Source organism: Pyxicephalus adspersus, chromosome 4 (genome assembly GCF_032062135.1).
Source record: "Pyxicephalus adspersus chromosome 4, UCB_Pads_2.0, whole genome shotgun sequence".
Taxonomy (NCBI): Eukaryota; Metazoa; Chordata; class Amphibia; order Anura; family Pyxicephalidae; genus Pyxicephalus; species Pyxicephalus adspersus.
The window spans coordinates 34,554,005-34,574,633 of NC_092861.1; the positions used below are offsets into that span (position 1 = coordinate 34,554,005).

Below are 20,629 nucleotides of genomic sequence, written 5' to 3' on the forward strand. Positions count from 1 at the left end.
ATTCTGTAAAACTTAGTACAAAAAACTTTTTATTACCCATAAAGTTCTCTCAATTTGTAAGTATTAGTAGTGTTTTAAACGTTTTAAAACAACAACTAAGGCTTCTTTGCAAAGTGGTAATTTTGGAAGTCTTGTGTAATGGTCCACACTTACTTTCAGTAATGGTACCAGCACCACACGTCTCAGTTAAGCCATAGCCCTGTCCTACGGGACAACAGAAGCAGATATTCATGAAGCGCTGAGTGGCGGCTGATAGAGGGGCACCACCAGAGAGCAAGACCCTCAACTTTCCTCCTAGAAGTTTTCGCACTTTCCAGAATACAACCCTGGGAAGACAATAATGAGAAGAGTCAGGTTTTTTTTTTTCTTATTTATTTAATTTTTAACAGCAATGTACTAATGAGTATTTATGCAATACCACAAAAAGTCCCAAAACAATTCTGTAAACTAAGTTTTTTTTCTTACCATTTTCTGTGTTGGATCAAATATGAATATGCCACTGAGGGTGAATTAATGACATGACTATGGAATCTGTAGAGCACTGCGCAAAATGCTGGCACTATATAAATACATGATAATAGGAATATTGCTCATCTGTTACTTACTTTGCCCTTTATTTACCACACACAAAAACCTTACAAAATAATGCGAATTAAAAAAAATAACTGCGATACAGGTAGTGCCCCTCCTGTTAAGGACATCCAACATATAGATTCAGCTTCCCTGCTTTCTCCTGTGCAGGACAGAGGTTTAATGGGGAGGGGGGATGGTTTGCATGCCTTGCAGAAGAAATCTTTTGCTAAACAAAGCTGAGGTTGTGGGTGATCTTAAGAACTGAGCTGATCTGTAGCATCTTGTAACCCTTTAATGACAAAGACAAATTCTGCAGCTGTGTTTCTTTTTGCATATCAAAGCACAGCTTGCTTCAGAAGTTAATGAATGTCTAGGCTTTATAAAGATTTATTTTTTTTTTGCTTTGTTTGTGATTAACCCACAGTGAGGATTTTATACAGTAACTGACACCACGTTGCCTAATAATATGTTGAGACAAACATCTCTCCTAATTGCATTTATTAAAATAATGTACCTGTTCCGACTTGCATACAAATTTAACTTAAGAACAAACCTACAGTCCCTATCTCGTATGTAACCCGGCTACTACCTGTATTCCAGTTCTCCCTCAGCCATTCCATGGGTTGGTCACAGTGTATTAAACCTTTTTTAGAGGATATCCCAATGGTTTTGAATATTGAAGGGACATTTTACAAAGGCTGGGAGTGTGAAATTTCATTTGAAAGTATTAGACACTGTCACTAATCTACAGAACACTGAAAGAATATAATCTTACCAAGCTCAGTGCTGGGGAAGCGGTATCTACCCTGCAGGTCACTTCTCTCTGTTATTACATAATGTTACAGACAGCTGGAAAAGGCCAATGCACTGTACTTTTCAGAAATCCAAATGCAACTGAAGAGCAGTACACAGCACTTTCATTATGAACTCCAGACCTAATACAAAGCCATTAGCAGTCTCAGACAGACAATCTACTTCCACTCTGCTCAAAATTTACTTTAGCAGTCACGCCACAACATCCCTCCCTGTGGCCTCAACAAACAGCCTTCCGACAAGTATCTAAAACTTGACTTTAGTCAAATATTTAGTTTGGTTCTGGATGCATTACAGAAGTTTTTTTAAGTTGCATTGAAGAAGGGTCATTCCTTACAGCACCTTATGGATTCAGGCATTTCCAGCAAGAAAGCAAAGCACACAATATCCTAAAAATCAAAGCACAGAATATTGTACCTGTCACACAGTGGGGTGCTGTACCCTCTGGAGATCTGCTTCATTTTGTAGTTGTAGGCAAGAGAAAAAAGGCCTTTCTGTACCGCACTCATTGTTCCTACTTTACTCATAACATTCTTATAAATACGATCCATGATTTCCTACAAAAAGACATAAAAATACATTAAAACAAAAAAGTGTTTTTCACTTGGTAGTGGTAACACTTTTTGATATGGAAACTCCATACTATAACCCTGTCCATTTTATTGTTTATGCTTAAAGTCTGTTTGACTGTTTAAATTAAATGTAATGTCATTTGGGCAATTATTTTTTTTTCAATATTTAAATGCACTTGTGCTATGCTCATGCAGGTTCAATTTAATGTCAGCCCCTACATCTAATTCTTCTCACCAAAAGTTGATGAAGTTAAAGCTTCTAAAATTAAATTTTCTTCAATTAATTATATATATGTTTACAAACACTTTTTTACCCCTATTTAACTAAACATTTTCATGTTTGCCCAAATTTCTGTGATGCCAAACACGCTTTTATTTATAACGCTGTTTCTTTATAACATATATATATATATATATATATATATATATATATATATATATATATATATATATATAAATAAATAAATAAATAAACACACACACACACACACCCACACATACATACATACATACACACACGTTATCAACAACTATTTAGACACAATAATATGTATATATAAAATTTAGAAAAAACCCTAATAAGCTAGAATAGGACAACATAAATCATATCAAACATAAATGTAATAAATATTCATCTTTTAAAAACATAACCACGTGGGGCACAATATTTGGGACTAAGGAGGTTAGAAAAACCAGATTCTGGAGCCAGGATCTTAGGAAAGGTCAGCCTTTCCTAATCCTTTTGGGTTAATAAACTGTATTTAACCATTTGGTTTCAATTTTTTTTTCAAGTTTCAATTGCCAAAACTGTCAATCATGGTATAAGGGCAGGCCAACTGAGCACAAAGAAAGATGTTTAGGAGGTAGGCAGGGACATTATGACAGTTCCTTTTTTAGTTCCTCCAAGTAAGAGCAAAAATGCATCCCAGAACTCGCTTGTATTGCCAAATAAAACTTCAAATTCTTTTCTAAGTCATTGTCTGTGTGGGAAGGGAGGAGGCAGGAGATTCACTTCATAAGAAACATCTGATGAATGCACATCAGATCCATCAATCATCTCTGAGACTTGCAGGAAATGGGTGTAAATATTTGTACCTGCATCTCTTCACACACTGTACTGCGAATCTGAACACTGAGTCAGTATAACGTCAGGGCTGCCAGTTTACAGTAATGAGATCAGGAGGTGATGATCTTTTTCTTTTTGAAAAGTTAACTTACTGGGACAGCTGCCATCAGGGTGGGCTGAAGCTCTGATGCGTCACCTTTGCTTCCTTTCTTGATTTTAGTGGACTGAAATGCAAAAGAAAAAAAAAGAAAAAAAAAACTCATAAGCAACAATTCCACAAGTGGAGGTGTTTATGAAAGAATGACAGCTGTTGAACAGAAAACAATACAAGTCGTCAAGGATGGTTTGCGTAGAGAATGATTTGCGTCATATCAGTGCTCTAGGGTCTTTTCCTAAAGTTTATATACAGAACATGTAGTAACTCACAGCACATGTGATCAGCCATCAAAGAACATTCCTCCTAGCTGTGTACTAGATTTATAGCAAAACACATGTCAATGTCCTGTGCAACAAAGAACCTGATGTTCCTGGACTATTCTATAGATGTTTACCAAAGATGGAGCTAAATAAAGGAAATTAGACTGCTTTGCTGTGCTAGGGCCTCCAGTTACAGTTTAGGAAAAAATAGGAAATAGGAGTCAGAACACAACACAGGAACAGAGATATGAAAACTGTCATACCCCAGTATAGGGGTCACATTAATATGGTTGCAATCTTTCAGCTGCCAATTTTCCAGTACAACTGAAATAAAGTACATAAAAAGTCACTTTTTCCTAATGAGTAATCTGGCTTTTATTTTTGTTTTATAAACGGTACCCATGACCGTGTATGGCATAATTGAGGTCTTGGTATCCGAGAACTCAGTCAGAAGGTTCTATGAGAACAGTTTCGTTTGTTCGTAGGAGAAAGGAATGATTTAGGTAAATTATTTTGCAGATTCCACCAAAGAATAATTATATGGAGGAATTGGAGAACATTACAGAAAACAGTATATGTTATAATAAATGGGCCTTAAAATAAGAGACTTACCTGATCAGAGAGCGTCTGTGGTGATGAATACCCCACACCGCATCCACGGGACAAGCAAACCAACTCAGCACTAAGCTCCAACACATGTGCCAAGGGTAAGTAACCAATGTACGTGTCTTTATCTCTGTAATATGAGAGAATATGTTTATTGTTAGCAATGCCATACAATATACTGAAAACATCCTAATAAGAGATCTTTTGGGAAGGAGGAAATTCCTCTACCACAGTTGCGGTGTCACTGAGCACTTGAGAATTTAATACTCACAGCTATAGCTGTCTGCTATAAAGAAAACATTTCATGTAACATGTTTATCTGCTGTATAGGTAAAGCCCCCAACAAATGCATACATCCCTATCTACAAATTAGGATACCATGCTCATCAACACACAAACATTAAGCACCAACATTTTAAATGCAGTCGGGGCGTCTCTTGAAAAGTCTTGGAGCCGTGCGTGTGATGAGGTTATGAGTGAGGAAGTCATTAGTAGGTCATTGGAGGAGCGAAGAGAGCGGCTAGGGGAGTATTTTTCTATCGGGTCAGAAAGGTAAGTCAGACAAGAACGGTGGAGGGATTTGAAAGCAAACATGGTAACTGGAATTTGATTTTAAGGTGAAATGGAAGCCAATGAAGAGAACTACAAAGAGAGGCAGAAGAAGAGGAGCGATGGGAAGGACAGATAAGTCTGGCTGCAGCATTCATAGATAGTCTGGTTAGTGGAATACCAGGGAGGAGGATTTTACATAAGAGCCTTGGTGGTCTCTAGAGATAGGTAGGGCATATTTTGGAGATGTAACTGGCCACACCTAGTCCTGCCTACTGCTTTCTAGATTGACATCTCTGCCTTGGATGCTGAATCCCTCCCACTGGGAGCTTGTGTCTGAAAGGAGGTGCAAGTGAGATACAAGTTAAGGTGGATTTGGCCCCGTCAGGAAAGTTAAATGAACTCTTTTGTTTACAGGAATTCTATGAGATTTTTGTATCACATACAAACTGGGTTTGGTATTTGTTTAGTCATACAGGAGCCTTTAACTGGATTTTATGTCTTAACACCTGCAATCACCACAGAAATACCACTACTCCTGAGCAAAATGAGATGAACGTAGTACTTTGTATTATCAACATAATCATGCAAAGAACTTTGTAATGCCAGTATAGTTATAGTAAAGCTGTAGCTGTCATACCCCAGATCTGGTATCCTCTGTGCCATGCCAGTTATGCCAGAAATGATGTTGCGGTGGGAGATCATCACTCCTTTGGGGATTCCTGTAGAACCACTTGTGTACATAATCACAGCGATGTCATGTGCCATTGGAGAGGAACGATGCTGGTTTGCTGTGAGACAGGAAACATGGTTCAATATAATTTTTACATTTGTTAATAGAGTATATAAACCAAACTTTTTGTAGTTTAGCATAGATCCAGGAATGGTGAGCCCCCTGTTCTTGTCTATGTGCCTGCTAGGTATTTGTACTTTCTCCTATTTTTGTCAAACAGTAATTAATGGAAAAACAAAATGTTATATTGTCACCATTAATAGGAGGTTTTCTGTTATTTTGGATAGATTTTTTCTTACTCTTATTGTATGTACAAGACAAGAAGAGGAAATCTTCCTAATGGGAGGGGGGGAAAAACAACAATTTAAATTGTATTTTGGAGCATTTTTTAGGATAAATTAAAATAAGTTTCAAATAGTCTCTGCTAAACATACCTGTAAACACAGTCTCACATAATCAAGAGACACTACAACAAGAAACACATAGAATTATATAGAAAAATATACTATTCATTTTTTTTTAATTCACTAAACCCTAGCCCTGGCCCTATTTATTTGGCTTGCTTTATACTGACTGACTGTATCCAGATAATGAGTTTGGTTTGGAGTCTCTGTACAACAGAGTTGGGGGGCTCCATCATTGAAATTACCTGATTGGCCGACTCCCAAATTGAATGACAGAGGGGCTGGCTAAGGAGATCAGGCCAATATTCAGTATAAACATTATAACACATAATACTATTTTGAGAACATATGTCTGCATTCTGCTGCACTTTTGCAGGTGATACGACAACTTTGTAGGAAATGGCTATTATACCATTTAAGTTTGTAGAAACAACATTTATGTTACGTTTCAGGCCAAGCACCTTCACAAACAGCAGCATTGTTGAAAATACTGCTGCTTGCTAAACCAATTTCATGTTAAATGTATGCAGCTTTGATAAACACCTATATCTACATTAGAAGCTAAATTGTGTGCTCAGTGGTGGTCCAGATCTTTTAAAAATTTGCTTTGCAAACAGATTTAAAATATTGTCCGTGATTATTTTCTCCTTTTTTTCCCAGAACATCTAGACTAATCCTATACTCCACTCCTGATTAGGTTTCACAATCTGTTTTCTGCAGGTTATCGGGTACACAAATTAGCATGTAATGAGGAAAGGAGTGCAGAAGTCAGACAAATGTATTTACATTTTAGAAGGTTTTAAAGAATACATGGTTTTAAGGTCCTATCGAGGATTATTAAGAAACTAACAGCAATGTTTGAAAGTTTATTGCTTTATTGTAATCAGCCCTGAATCACTGAATGAGACAGATAACAAGGCAGCAAGCATTTGCAGATTAAGGAAAAATAGAGGTTTAGTTTAAACTAATGTACAATAAATGAGAATACTGTAAAGATCCCCTGCGACCATAAAATACAATTTTTCCCTACTCAATTCTTACCCAGCACTGTACAAGATTCTCAGTGCCAGACACCACCCTGGGCATCCCTAACTATGGGAACAAGTGTAGTAAGGGTGTCAGGCACCAGATGAAGCTGGGAACTGGAATTGTGAATGAGATGATCAGGGTTATGTAATGTGGACCAGATGTATGGGCCTCTAGACTGCAACATCTGTTCACATGGAATCAAGATACTCCAGCACTATAATAAAAAGGGGGATGGGTGGGATGTACCAAGTTCATCATTTGCTTAAAGGACTCTAGATTTCCTGCTGCGCAAGGAAGCTTAACATCAGGATATCCTGATTTGTTTTTACTTCTGGGGAGTTAACCCTCTAATGAAATCAGAGCAGCAAGCGGTGGGAAAAGGATCTTTCCTTTCTTCCTTTAGGTATCACTAAAATCTACAGTAGGATTTATTGGAATTTGTTGTGCAAAGGTACAGGGCACACGTTTACTTCTTGTCTAATCAATGATGATGAAGAAGATACAATGTTCTGCCATCCATTATCCTACTAAAGAGGTTATATGTTCACTTTGACTTGAGCTTAAAGTCCCAATATCATGACTTATAATACCACTACCAATTGATGTGAATAAGGCAGCCAAGAACCTTTGGAAGCACTAGACAAACCTTACGACTCACCTTGCCTTAATCCAAGAGCCTGCACAGATGCCATGCTGTGCACCGTGATATTATTGGGATAATCCGACTGCTGTGATGTGCTGCCATCCACCAAGATAATATGCCTCAGGAGAGGAACCTGAGGAAGTATTTTCTGTACAAAAGAAAAAGAAAGAAATTGCAGAAGTACCGTGGAGAATATTTGTTCTTCAAAAATGATACTATATTTCCTATAGGCTTTAAATACATGATGACCGTTGGTGCCTTTGGTTGATCAATCATATTTGCTGTAGAACTGATTTTCTTGGGGGTCATGTTGTTTCCTAACCAATGATTTATACCAACTATAACGTGCAGCTCTGTCTTGTATAATCAATAGCATTCAGTTTTGATACAGCTAAGTACTATTATAGTGGTCCATGTGCCTACTTGCTGGACTTTGTATGAAAAATATTTCATGCAGCAGGTATAAAATACTAACTGGAAAGGTTGTTTCTTAGAAAAGATCACATAGTGTATGATTAACAACAAAGAGTGGACATGGTATCCACAGGGGACTATATGGGTTTTTTTACGTCATTAGTAAAATGTACTGTGTGCAGCTTCCCTTGGAATGTTCTCTGCATAACGCTACAGAGAACACAGATAGGAGATCAGCCCCCTGATGTAATAAAGTCATGGGACTGGTTTCCTTCTCCCAAGACATCTCTTCTTTACCCATTTAATTCTTCAACTTTTAGGTGTTAAAGCAAGGGAAGGGCAAAACACAGTTATTAGAAGAGAGCTGGAACAAATCTTTAACAGATCTTGGTGGGACTTTAAATCTCCACAAGCCAAATAGGAGATGGATCCAAGAGAACTGACATCTTCTTAGGCAGTTTATCAACCTTTTTAACATGTTGGAAGCCTTGAAATAACTTTCAGGTCACTTCCAATAATCCCTGCTATAAATACTCTATTGTCAGCTCTCAGTACATCAGAGTGATGGTCAGTGGGAAGAATGTCATCCTTACAGATTGACAAAAAAGATGATTGGTGTCTCGGTAAATTGACCCGAGAGGCGCAAATTGGTCATTGCTCAAGGAACCCCCAGCAACCTCTGGAGAAACACCATTTAGGAAACACGGTTCGAAGGGTCCTTACAGAAAGACATTTCACTAATACTTCTGTCCTGATAGGAACAGGATTGCATGTAAATTATGAAAAATCAAGTAATATCTTAGATTGTACCAATAGAACATTTTAGAATAGATTTAGGTTATAATACATGCCAATTAGCATTTAGGTCTCTTTTACAAATGCCAGTGTGGCCTGCAAACAGATATTTCTTGTACTGGTAAGACTCCAAAAAACACATACAGAACAGAGACAGAAGACTGCAATGAGACGGTTTGGCTAGAACAAGAACAATTAGTATAAGATAGGATTTGTATATATGGGCTGCTAACGTTTGAAAACATTTAGGTTACAGAAACATTAATACTCGAAACAAAACAGCACTTTCAGGTCAGAACACTCAAGAAACAGATATGAGTGTTTACATGAAATAAAACACAGCAGTATTGAGCGAGCACTCAACACGAATAATTTAACTGATGGCTTCACAAAATGAGTCTAAAACATGGCAAGACTAACAAAGATAGCTTTCAGCATAGCAGAATATTTGTACTGTACTGCCATCTCACATCTCTAACTTAACAGACGCCAAGGGAACTCTTATCACGTGTCTGAAACAAACCACGTCTGTGCGGCCTATACTAATCAAGGTCATTTCATTGAACTGTTTCAATATTTAGCAAAAGGTAGTAACAGGAGAAATGCAATTCTATTTGGCAACACAAAAAGCCAATTGTCCAATATTTTACCTAAAGGGAGCTTTTAACATGAAAAGCCGAGCTTCAGCCTTACCTTTCCTTCCTCCACACTTGTGGAGAGCCATTACTTGCCAAGAAAGAAAATTGTTCTATTTCTCAGCACACTTCACTCACCATACAAACAGCATAAGATGTTATTTCAGGTGATCCTTCTACCAGTCATCTAGTATAAGGGTTACGTGTGGTACCTACTGCGGAGCCACTCCTCCAGCCAATAATTTGAGTGCCAATTAATTTTTTTTCAAACAGAAATGCAGAATCTAGTTATCTGGGGCTGTCTAACCTGCCTATGGTTGTGGGTTCAAGACCCGAAAGTGATATTTAAACAAAATAAGATATTAGTATCTGGTGCCTGGGATCAGAGCAACAAAAAGTATTATTAATTATGGAATACACCCATATTAAGACAAACACATAAAATAACTGGCTCTAAAATTGGGTTTTATAAATATATCTATACCACAAATATGTACAGCTAAAATTTATAGTTTATTAAATGCAAAACAGTAATTACCAGAGTCTTCTCTGCTTCATCAGACCCAGAAAAATATATTTAATATTAAAAATTGATACATTTATTCTAATTGTGTAGTTGTACAGTACACACAAACTTTGTACTGTACAACTACACAATTGAAAAATCTATTAACTTTGATTATTGAATATAATTTTCTGGGTCTGATGAAGCAGAGAAGACTGTGAAATGCGTTACCATACCAACAATATGTCATACAATAACTTTGTATGGTAAAGGAATTACTTACCTGTCTTTATCATGATGATATTTTATTCTTTTAAATGTTAAAATTGTTGTTCACTTATGTTTTGCATTTAATAAACTATAAATGTTAGTTGTACATAATTGGGGTATAGAGATTTTTTATATAAAAAAAAACAAAACAATTAGTATAGATATTTAAACATAGCTTAGCTTTGTTGAAAGTAATTCATCATTTTGTTGCATTGTTATTTTAACGCTGGAAAATATTATTGTAAACCATTACAATTTTAATAGTCAACACTTCTCCTGTTCAGAACATGCTGTACCCAGTGTTAAGCTGTGTACACATGGTAAATTATTGTTGCTGGAAATGATCTTTGATGATTGTTCACAGCAACAAGTGACAGATGAAGGACTGAGCGCTGTACACCCCGCTCCATCCTATGGAGAGGAGGGATAATGAACGAGCGGCACTCGTATTATGGTGCCTTCACTTGTATTATGGTCATTCATGGATCAGTCAGCACAGACGTAGGGGTAACCTCTCTACACCTGTCAGAGTCTCACCGAGACAAGCCTGACAGTTTGCATCAGGTGAGAATACTGTGATGTGTGTACATAGCCCTACATACCACCATCTTCCTGTGTGAGGGGTCAGTATATTCAGAACAATAAAAATATTGATAAATAAATTTAAAAAAAAGCCTGAACATCACTCCACCAAATTATAAAACTTTTCAGTAAGGCTCAAATGGTAAAATATTTATGGAACATGGTAAGCCTCAAATTTGTGGTCTTGAGGACAGAAACCATGGACCACCACCACGGACACAATTACTAACCATTACATCAGAACTTCCGCATATATAGAAAGAATTTCCAGTAATCCCATATATACAAATTTAAAGTGCATGTTTGCAGATTGTTTTTGGAAATCAGCTTCACTGTGTCAGCACCTGCACTCTTCAGCCCTAGTGATGAATGCTCCCAAACTAGAACCATCACCTCGAGCTTGTGGCCCCACCGGGGAAATTACATCACAAATCCCAACCCTGTGGCATCTGTTACTAGACTAAAGTTACCTAATGAAAATATAAATATTAAACAATAATTGTTCTTACCCTTTCCTATCTACTTGTACTAACCTATCAACAACATTTCAGATGATAGCAACACTATGATATAAAGAAACTACTTTGCAAGCCCAAACTAGGTAAAACCCCTACAAAAAAGGTCTTCAGCTTAATAAGAAAAAAAAAAAATCATGATTATAAATTATAATAAATCAAAGTGTGCTGTGTTTTACCTTTAATTTTGATTGGAGGAGCTCCTTGCTGGTAATGATGTGGGTTACTTCAGTTTCTGTAAGCCCATGGGCAATTGCAGGGCCACCCAATGTTGCATATAATGTGACAACTAGAAAAAAAAAAACAGATTGTTTAAAAAAAAAAACTACCTAATAAACTAACAATATTAAGTTGTTTGGATAGGACATCACACAACTCATTCCAGTGTGTTAGAAAAGGATTGGGGGCAATCACAACTTACCCTGCCCCTTTTTTACAAGTTGGTGCCTGCACTACTTTCTTAATATAATTAGGCAACATTTCAGCTTCACAATGAAATGAAATCGCTGAACCTGACAGCTTTTGTCAGGGGTCATGTTTTTTGGTTACACTGGACAGTATCCTCCTATAGAAATGGTGTGGTATTAGAATGGATGCAAAGAACGGAACACGGTTAACCATTAACAAATGTATTTGCTCTATAAGCTTTATAGTGGCTGTTTGGTTGGGAGAAGCTGGCTGGGTGTTCTATATAACATTTTCTTTAAAACACCCCACAACAACTCTCAGGAGCCCTGAAGCAGTCTATTTGGAAAGAGTTATGTAGATGTCAAAATACTCTGCTAGGTCAGTGTCAGTCTTAAAGATTACATTTGCATGTAAGAGGGAACAGCTAGACCTTTCTGGACATCATCCACTTATGGAAACAAAGAAGGCATTATCTGATTTGCTGCAGCATTTAAAGCAAATTGTAAGAAGCTCCCAGTATGCTGTAAAATCAGAGTAAGCAGAAAGGAGTTCAGATTTGGGTAGTTCTATTTATGTTAAACTTGACATGGGTGTATTGGACCTGATAAGTTAACCCAACAGTCAACAAAAGAATGTGTTCAAAAACATAATGCTGCCAATGATTGCAAGATAGTAGCTTAGAACTGTTAGTGTGCAAAAGGAAGTGCTGAATCTAAACATAAGAAATTTTGCAACTAATTTAAACATAAAAACAGTTGAACATACCGAAAATAGATGTAGGATTTTTTGTTTTGTTCTTTTTAATTAATGGTATTTGGTTGGTCAGAGTTCGATATAATTAACCATTTACACTTGCATGTACAAATAATATAAAAAGCAAATAAAGAATGAGAATGTGGCTGTTCTAGACCTACATTTATCCAAACATCTACTGAATAGTATATTCTGTTTGGCCGTTTTGAAAGTAAAAGTTTAAAGTTCAAAGACATTTACTTTATGAGATGAAACGCCAAAAGAACGGATCAGTTAAAATGTCTTGTAGGGCAAATAAAAACTGATCCACGGCTGTCCTAAGTCATTTGTTTTTTGAGGTTTACAGATAATGAAAACCTCCATGTACATTGGAAAGTGATCTATTTTAACCTTGTCTTGTAAAAAGCTTGGGAATAGGACATCAGGCCATGGTCTGAGCACTGTGCTGGAACATATTTGAACTAATGTAGACCAGCTGCTTGAATTTCCATGCATGAAGGAGAATCCTAAGGACTATGCACACTTTTGTCAGCTGAAGGCAGAGCTGAACGTGTTCCTTCTCCCCCGCAGAGAGGAAGAAACAAGAGGACCGCAGCTGCACTCCTGCCTGGGACCTTATATGAGGGGGTGCTGAGATGTTCCCTGCTTTGCCCCTTTCCAGATGAAATAGAAAAATGAGTGTGGGGGCATATGACAGCCTAATATTTTAGTATGTAACTGTGCAAATATCAGGTTTTTGCGATTGTTTTTCTTTTAGTGAGAAGCTGTGATGGCAGAGGCACAAGCAAATTTCACGTCATTGGAGTTACGGGCCGTCATGAAGTTTTTGTTTCTCCAGGGAAAGTAAGCAAAGGACATTCACACTGAGATGTCACAAACACTGGGGGAGAAGTGTCCTTCCTACAGCACGGTCAAAACCTGGATATCTCGTTTCAAGACTGGGCATATCACTGTTGAAGATGAGCCCCATAGTGGGCGACCCCCCAACCTCAACTGACCCGGCAACCTGCGATGCTGTCCATGAGCTGATTATTGAGGACTGGCGAATATCCGCAAAATAGATACCCCAGATATTTGACATCTCATGGGAGATTGTTGGGTTTGTTATCACCACTATCCTAGACATGCGCAAGCTTTCAGCCAAGTGGGTTCCGAAATGTTTGAACAGTGATCAGAAGAAGGAAAAAGGAGTTGAGGCATCCAAAGCTGTTTTGGCCTATTTTAAAGCTGCACAGGACTTTTTGGCAAGGTTAGTGACCGAGGATGAATCCTGGTTCCACATCTATGATCCTGAAACCAAGGAACAGTCAAAGGAAAGGCCCCACAGCGGGTCCCCGTGGCCGAAGAAGTTCTGAACCAAGAAAATCGGCCAAAAAAGTCATGGCATTCTATTTTCTGGGACAAAGACGGTATTCTGTTGGTGGACTACCTACCTCAGGGCTCTAGTATCACCGGACAGCATTATGCTCACCTCCTGGACCAGCTGAAGGAGGCAATTAGGACGAAACGTCGTGGAAAGTTGACCAAAGGGATCCTTTTTTTGCAGGAAAATTCACCTGCGCACACATCCAACGTTGTGGCTGCCAAATTGAACACCCCAGAGTTTCCAACTGGTCCACCGTGCCCCTACTCACCTGACCCCTTCGAACTATCTGTACCCAAATTTGAAGAAACACCTGAAGGGGCAACATTTTGAGGACATTTCTGACGTCAAAGATGCTGCTGAGAGCTGGTTTGAGGCCCAACCGAAGGACTTTTATTTGAACAGTCTAAAAAAGCTGCAACTATGCTGTACCAAGTGCATCAGTCTCAGGGGGAATATGTTGAATAAATGTGTTATTTCACAACTCAGGAACTTCTCAGCACCCCTTGTAAACCAATGTGGGAGAACAGGGAAATCAAAAAGCCCTCCATTTCGTAGAGGGTCAAATAATGCACCAATCTAGACCAGGAAAAAAGAAAAATCATCAAGGCTACATTAAATTTTCATGGATTTGCTTTTCCTTTTTATTATCTTCAAGCAGTGGTTTGGTCTGTACATACTCAAATTGTCAGAGGTAGGGCAAGGTTGAGCCAACTGCCTTGGGACCCAAGATGAAAGGGCATAGCCGGGATATTTCTTGCCTTTGTGTCAGCCATGTCCTGCACTGTAATTTTTAACTGACCCTCAGTTATGCAGATTGCCATGGGAAACTCTGATCTCTGTCCACCCATGCTGCCACTCTGTGCACTTCTGATTAGATAAATATATAATAAAAAACACACACAGGAAAACACATGCATATAACAGGGATAATTCTTTGCAGGGCACGTCCATCTAAGAGGCTTGACAAAGGCTTAATTGACTAGAGCACGCTCTGGTAAAGTATGCAGGGCAAGAGACACTGACTGTTTAGCTGCTCAGCATTATTAAGATTATTATTATGGTGAAACAGGGGAACGCCATCGAGGAGACTAAAAAATAAATAAATGTACCATTCTGGAAATGCAGTGATATATGTACTATTGTGTTATTCTATTATTATAACAAACTTTATATACGGCAACAAATTACCCAGTGCTGTACATTAAACAGGGGTTGCAAATGACAGAGATACAGACAGTGTCATCATTCATTCATTATTACACAGCTGTCAAGGTAAATGGCTATCCCCAATTCTAAATACGCTTTCTCCTAAGTAATAAGGATGTCACAAAAATGTTTTTATTTTAAAAAAATTCTCTACAGCAAAGATCAAGAAAGCTACCCAATAACAAATACAAACAATTCCATAAACTCTCTTTATAGGGGGCAGACTTCACTTTGGTGAGAACTACTAATTTACTTCCAAGATTTTGCACTTGATTGTTTTTAATTGTAAAATGCTGGTTGGAGCAAACCACATTAAAATTGTTGCCTTTTTTTGGACACTAGTGCATGTTACAACACAATGGAGTCGGCTAAAGAGCTCCTTACACGTCCTGAAGCCTGAGGATATTTAATTGTCTCCTTATACAACTCCCTCCACCGGGCTTATGTCTTGCTGGCTCACCAATATATCTAGATGGACATTTGGTCTGCACACATGAAGGGAATTTAAAAACCTAATCCTGCATCCCCAACACACACACACAATACCTGGATTGGTCAATTAGCTCTTAGAATGTAAGCTCTTCTGGGCAGGGTCCTCTCCTCCTGTGTTCTCCCTATTTAATGTACAGCGCTGCATAATATGTTGGCACTCAATACTGTTTAATAATAATAATAATAACATTTCCTTTTCACACTCTGACATGACAAAAAAAAAGCATAAACTTTTCTACTTGTTCAGAAATGTTCAAAAAAAACAAAAATAGTATCTGTATATTAATTGTCCAGCAAAGACTTCAGCACCAGCGATAAACTTAATGGCATATGCGCCAAAGCTTTGTTTATTCTTTGCTCCAATGTCATAACCTAAAACGGTCATATCAATTTTCTGTTCCTTTCTTGGGCTGTGCCATATACATAATATCCCCAAGGCACAATGTTCTCTATTCTGCTTATTGCTGTATGAGGCCAGCCCATAAATCTCATTTTAAAACAAGATGACTAAGGTTATTGAATCACCCAGGCCATGCACATGCACTTCAGTTTTATTTATTTCCACGTCCATTACAGCAGGCATACCGAGATGAGAATCCAAGGCAAACACACATGGCCAGAGCTTTTCTTCCTGCTTCTACTTTCTGAACTGCTGGGATTTAGCACTGAACCAGCAAGTGGTTTGATGGTTCCCACAAGCTGTCTTAGCTCACTCCTGTGACCCCAGTTACATAAACAATTAGGAACAGGGAAAGCCTGCTGGAGTTAATGTGCACTGTGTATGTTGTACACCCTTCACAACATGGAAAGTAGTATTCCAGTCTGTTAGCACTACCTAAAAATCACCATAAATATGGGGAAAGACACATTTTGTAAAAGGTTCCAAAAAGAACCAAAGGCATTTGAAATATGCACACGAACTACAAGAAATGTTGCAGAACAGCATGTGAGTTTATAGTTACGTAGTAAGTCAGGTTGGGAAAAAAAAAGTCCATCAAGTTCAACCACTAGGGAGATAAACATATGCCAGATATAAAACACTATATATTTGGTCCAGAGGAAGGCAAAAAAATCCTGCTACAATTTGCTTCAACAGGGGAAAAAATTCCTTCCAGATTCCATGAGGCAATTGGATGTTCCCTGGATCAACAGTCACTGTTATCGTTACTTTAAATCCCTAATACCCAGGTATATTCTGTGCTTCTAGAAAAACATTCAGCCTTTTCTTAAAGCAATCTATATTAGTTGCCGAAACTACTTCCTGAGGGAGCCAATTCCACATTTTCACAGACCTTACAGTGAAGAATCCCTTCCTTATCCGGAGCTTTAACTTCTTTTCCTCCAGACGCAAAGTGCCCTCTTGTTCTTTGTAATGATCTCAAAGTGAATAATTGGGACGAGAGTTCTCTATATGGACCATTTATATATTTATACAGGGTGATCCCTTAAAGTAGTTATTGAATCAAGAGAAAGCCAATGATTCGTCATAAGCCTTAACAGTAATGCTAATGGCCAGTGATGATAAACTTGAGAGCTAAAAACAGTGATATGAAAGTAGCCATTGCAAATGTTGGACAATGATAGAAACCAAACACACTTGTAAGATGATCAGATATCCGAACAAGAGATGTCCTGTCTCCAAACAAGTGCAATGAAGTCCTACTTCAGATTATACAAATGCTGTGGGTTTTCCAAGTCTGGTAAGGTTTAATCATATGAGAATTCTGTGGACCTGCCAGAACACTATACTGACGTCATGAGACTGACAAGAGGAAGCAGCTGGAATAGAGCGGTGCTTTGGCCTGGCCTCTTAGCCAAGGTGCAGACTGTGATTTTTAAAGAGTTTAAAAGCATCCAAGTGGTTTCATAAGCTACTTCTTCCTGCTATGGAAGCTTTATCACAGATGTCTAAGTAAAAGCCTTCGCTCTGAGTGAAGCAGCCACGATCCCTGAGGAGGAGAGAACATATTCTACTTGTAATACAACAGGTGGAAAGACAAAGACAAATGGCAAAATTGCACGTCTGCGCCAAAAAATATCCAGTCTGAGATGTCACACAGTAGATCTCTGAAAGCTGTGGGTTAAAGTCAAACAGGAGCTCTTATTAATGATAAGACATATGCATTGATTTTCTTTTTTCTCTAATGTAAACTCTTCGGGACAGGGTCCTCTCCTCCTAAATCACTGTCTGTATTAGTCTGTCATTTGCAATCCCTATTTAATGTACAGCGCTGCGTAATATGTTGGCGCTATATAAATCCTAATAATAATATTATTATTAATAATAATGTACTTTTTATCTGTATTAGTGTTGAATCAAATTGATCCTTGTAATAAGCCACAAGCCCTTGATATTGTATCCACTTACTTGTATGTATGATGACACATAAATTGGTTTACATTTTAGCAAGTTTTTGATCAGCAGTGATACATATACATATAACTTTTTTTAAATTCTGTATTGTAATGGGATGGGATGGGATGTCATTTATACCAGTGATGCAAATGAGCCAGGACTCCAATTTACACTAGGGCAGTCCATTGCAAAAGAAGGATGACCTGAACACCACTGTTAACTGAAATTATATACCTAATGTAGTTTTGCTTTACTTCTAGAAGGCAAGATGGCGCAGCATTACATTCCCTGCACATTTTTCTGGCTCACTTCTCTGCTAACCCTTCATTGACAGATTCTGCTCTACTGCACTCCTGAAAGCAACAGTCACAACATTGAGGCAACTTGCTTGTAGCATTGATAGTGTCAGGTTTTATTAATTAGGTGTAGGAGTTGGCGTTTGGGCCCCCCTTTATCTATGTGCTTTATTGCACTAATATCTCCATATGGAGCTCTGTGGCATAGCCTTTAGGGTGTATCTTCCACAAGGACTTGCATCACATGTATAAAGCCCATGTGCATGCCTATTATGTGCTGCTAAACATGCACAATAAGTAATTCAACCCGCTTACTTAAACATGTAGACAAGAGATTAGCTTACAAATGCATATTTAGGAATCTTGTGCTATTATTGACCTGGGTAAATAGGAGTACAAAAAGCTAAAAAAAACAAAACACAAAAAAAAAACAAACAAAAAAAAACATCTGTATAGTTTAGCACAAGTTTTGAATAGATGATATGCATATTTGTAATTATTTTTTAAGATGCGTGCTTTTACATTTACTATTTAAAATGAAAAAAAAGAACCAACACACACAAACCTACGTCAGCAGGATCAAATGTTCATTACAACATTGAGCCCTGGAAGCGGCGTACCATACAGCGGCAGCAGTTTCCGTGTTGAGGGAAAAGGCTAGGAGTGAGAGAGAGCACGTTTCAAGAACTCAGGGAAGGCTCAAAGACCTCATGCCCTGAGCATGCAGCTCTCCCCCTCACATCCTGCTACAGATCCCTTGTAATGATCTCCAATATGGTGGGAAAGTTGGAGCTGGGGTGAAAAGGGGGTTACAGTTTGTTTATGTTAAATGAAGAGTCAAAGTCTGCATAATGCAGCCTGGGGGATGGTCTGTTGCAGGTTTCTCTAATAACCGTGAAGAATTAGAAGTACTTCTAGGAGAAGGTAGGAGAAAGTGACCATAGCACTGGACAACACAGGAAGGAGGTAGAGAACTCTGACAAAACATGTGACAGTTCATATCCCATGTCTGCGTAATATATTTGACTTCAGGATTGAAGGGAAAATACCAGATTGCATGGTTTTCCGAAACAAGGTTTATGCTGCCAATATTATTATGATAAACAGCAGCTGGGACTGTAGCCAAAAATCTTGCCCAACAGCAAGTGTTTACTGGTAATAAATAATATTCCCCCATTATCTCATACGCAGACCGGTTGGCATTTGTAAAGCAAATCACAAGCCACGGTTGCCAGACTTACATTTTGCTCAATCTACGGTAAATGGTATTGTGTGGTATGTCTTTCCACAGAAGTTATGTGGTACCGATAACATTTATCATCTAACTGCTGCAACTAAAATCTGCAAAGTTGTGTAAAATTGTCATCCTGCAAGCACACCGCTGAACTGAGTCAACGCAAACTAACACAGGAAAAGACAGCTGGGCCTATTCAAAACAAAATGTCCTACTACAACATATTGCTTATATTCAGTGTCATGGATCATTAGTAGTTAGTCAATGTTTAAGTTACCAAAAAGTGCAGGCCTGCAGAGAACGCCCTCCTTTTAGTTTAGGTCAAGAGGCATGCTAAAGCTGTGTCTGACCTGCTTTGTCACTTTTTATTGCACCTCAATAGCAATCACGGTATTCTAAGAAAAGTAACACAGGCCAAAGGCAGACAAAACTGTCACGTACTGTACTGCAGTGTTCTCCCCAGCCCCTTTTAGCTGGGCACACCACCCGGCTCTTTTCAGTAACCACCCGGCCGCTTTGGGTGGATTATAGAAAAGTTGGGTCACAATACAGGGACTGGCATCCACCTAATTAAATTGGGAATTAGCAACCTGCATTTGGTGTGATTTAAATGCAGGAACTTACATCAGTGTATAGGTTCTTACCTGGGGCATGCAATCAGGCTAATCCTCACCAATTAACCCCCCCCCCATGTCCAATGAAAGAACCCTTAAAGAAAATTAGTTTCAACAGCACAAATACTTTTTTCCAAAGAAAAAAAGAACCTGCAAAGAATTCTGCTCCTGCTAAGGACAATTGCTTTTTAACCAGTGCCATTTTTCACTTAGAGCAGAATAAGGATTGCATTCTTCTGCATGGTTTATGGAGATATTTGGGATCCTAATGAACTTTTTTTCTTCCCACCACCAGAAACACTTGGACAGACTGAGATCAAACAACAGCTGTTACTAAACAACGTGAGTTTTTCTTACTGCTGCTAACAGTATGTTCTAGCTGGAGAGTGGATTCTGCCATATATCACCCACAATGGCAAAATTAGGTCTGCATGAAACTACCGGGGAGGTACAGTAAGGTGCCTTAACCAATATACTCTAAATGTAGCAAAAAAGCCGTTTACTTCACAGATTCCACAGGCTGTGCCAACTGTGCTATGAGAGTTATTGTATCCCGGGTAACATGGGGCAGAAATACGTACTCAGTGTCAAAAACCCACTGGAGTTCAGCTTTTGATCTATATAAGAGGACAAGAGATTAGCAAAATTACAAGGGGGAAAAAACCTCTAAATTCAGAACAGATGTGCAGTGTGTGGAGCAGTTCTAATATTCTAGAACAGGGAAGGCTTCTGGCACCCTGGAGTAAAACATATAAAACAGTGCAGTGTGTTCTGTGGATTACA

The 20,629-nt window shown here is 38.3% G+C and overlaps 1 protein-coding gene across 2 annotated transcripts in view; it reads right to left on the reverse strand.

The window, feature by feature from the left end:
- Nucleotides 1–20,629, reverse strand: part of ACSL3 (acyl-CoA synthetase long chain family member 3) — a 55,419-nt gene that overhangs the window by 12,423 nt on the left and 22,367 nt on the right. For both annotated transcript variants that reach the window (XM_072407861.1, XM_072407862.1), the window contains 7 exons: nt 11,301–11,410; nt 7,421–7,553; nt 5,237–5,387; nt 4,054–4,177; nt 3,177–3,248; nt 1,804–1,943; nt 154–326 (listed from right to left, as the gene is read on the reverse strand). In XM_072407861.1, coding sequence (XP_072263962.1) covers nt 154–326; nt 1,804–1,943; nt 3,177–3,248; nt 4,054–4,177; nt 5,237–5,387; nt 7,421–7,553; nt 11,301–11,410 — 903 coding nt within the window. The remainder of the gene's footprint in view (nt 1–153; nt 327–1,803; nt 1,944–3,176; nt 3,249–4,053; nt 4,178–5,236; nt 5,388–7,420; nt 7,554–11,300; nt 11,411–20,629) is intronic.